Source organism: Elephantulus edwardii, unplaced genomic scaffold (genome assembly GCF_000299155.1).
Source record: "Elephantulus edwardii isolate Elephantulus edwardi_28Jun2011 unplaced genomic scaffold, EleEdw1.0 scaffold00020, whole genome shotgun sequence".
Taxonomy (NCBI): Eukaryota; Metazoa; Chordata; class Mammalia; order Macroscelidea; family Macroscelididae; genus Elephantulus; species Elephantulus edwardii.
The window spans coordinates 4,210,863-4,212,810 of record NW_006399770.1 but is presented as its reverse complement, the minus strand read 5'-3'; the positions used below and the strand labels follow the sequence as shown (position 1 = coordinate 4,212,810).

The following is a 1,948-nucleotide window of genomic DNA, read 5'->3' as shown; positions in this document are numbered from 1 at the left end:
AAGCAGATGAAGGAAACAATTGTCTAAAAGGAACATATGTTTAGACATTATTTGTATGATAACAGTCTAGAATAGGAAGTGCATAGCAAATTGGACTCGGGGAATGTAGGGGCAGAGGGAGGATAATGAAATAACGAATGACTTTTTTTTTATGTGAACTGGGAGGGTAGGGAGGGAAAAGTGCAACAATGAATGAAGGAAAATCCAGCTTTTTTGTAAATTTTTGTTAAAATCACAATGGAAAAAGAATTACCCAGGGGGGAAAAATAATAACAATGTGGTGGGTGGTGGGCAGTTTGACAAATAAGGCCACAGAGTTTTGAGGACAAATTGTACATACTTCACCAAGAACACGGAACAGTGAACTCTTCCCACATCCATTAGGACCACAAATTAGAACATTGGCCCCAGATCGAACCTGAAATGGAAATTAGTCCATGAGTTAATTAAATAGAATAAATATTTGCAAATAAACATTTGTTTAGACCCAAACAGCTTTTTGCTAACTATAAGTCTTCTATTTTGTCAATAAATATGCTAGGAAATAGAAGCAATGAGGCGATATGGCATGTGTCTATATGTGTGTTTGTGTGTGAGAGAAATTTTATTTCTGTTTACTTTCAATTTTTATGCAATTATATATACTTTTTAAAAAAGATGTATTACTTTTTAACTTTTGAAAGTAGTTAAAAGCAACTACTACCTCTATAAGCAACCTGTTACCAGAGTCAGCTATTAGTTCCAACTCTACCATACACAACAATTAGAAATACAACTATAGATGCTGACTGCAGAACTAGAGGCAGAAATATGCAGCTGGGGGTCAGGTCTAGGTCAAGAGATTTAAATATGAAACACTGAAAACTTATATGAAACACTATTAATATGAAACACTATAAAACTTATCTGAAAAGCATAAGGAAACCTAGGAGTGAGTAGAGGAGTATATGCCCTTTTAGAGTGCTCAAAGTAGGCCTCATTAAGAAAGACAATGGCAAAACTATGAAGGAACTAAATGGGTCAACTGGGAGTTTATGGAAAGAAGATAACTCTAGTTCTCCCCATCCACCAAAAAAAGCCAATGCGAGGTAAAATGATGTCTGCTCTGTTCAAGAACCAGACAGGAGGCTGGTTTGTTTGGAGAAAAGAGGAAAGGAGAGCAGCAGGCAATGAGCTCAGAAAGTAAGAGATGGGATAGGGGTGGGGGTGGAATACTGGCTACCTTTGGACAGATTCCTACTCACAGCAACCCTGTAGAACAGAGTAGAACTGTTCCAAGGCTGTAATCTTTACAGAAAAGGTCCACCCTCAGAGAAGCTGGTGAATTGAAACCTCAGATCTGTAGCAACTGAGTGCTTGAACTATTCACTCAGTTGTTCCCAGACTACCACCACTGTTTCCAGAAGTAAATTTAAAAAAAAAAAAGTAAATTCACTGTCATTGAACCAATTCTGACTCATGGCTAACCCTCCATCGCATTTCCAAGGCTTATATTTTAATAGGAACAAACTGCATCACCTGTCACCTAAGGAGAAGTTGGTGGATTTGGACAGCCAACCTTTTGGATAGCAGCCCAATCCATAATGCACTATACAACAAGAGTTCCTTCTTGTGGTGGAATAGTGCCAAATCCTATAGAGCACTGCAAGTTTAGTAAAAGGACTTTGGTTTCTACCTCTGATGAAAGGACAGCCATCAATGGTTTACTGACAACATGATGAAGCGATTCAAAGTATGTTTTACTGAGGGGTAGAGATAAAGGCAGAAACAGACCAATCAGGCCACTGCAATAATCCTAGGAAGACCTGATGGCCATGTAGACCTGGTAGTGGCAGTGGAGACGATAAAGAATTAGATTTTTAATATTGTACACAGCTTTAGTTTGCTTGGCTCCATAGTCAACAGTCTAGGCACCAGCAGCCAGGAAATTAAAAGGCGCATTACAATG

General features: G+C 38.5%; 1 protein-coding gene across 4 annotated transcripts in view; it reads right to left on the bottom strand.

The window, feature by feature from the left end:
• The window catches only part of ABCD3 (ATP-binding cassette, sub-family D (ALD), member 3), a 120,762-nt gene that overhangs the window by 13,698 nt on the left and 105,116 nt on the right, over positions 1-1,948 (bottom strand). For all 4 annotated transcript variants that reach the window (XM_006882418.1, XM_006882421.1, XM_006882419.1 and 1 more), the window contains one exon: positions 341-418. In XM_006882418.1, the coding sequence (XP_006882480.1) occupies positions 341-418 (78 nt within the window). The remainder of the gene's footprint in view (positions 1-340; positions 419-1,948) is intronic.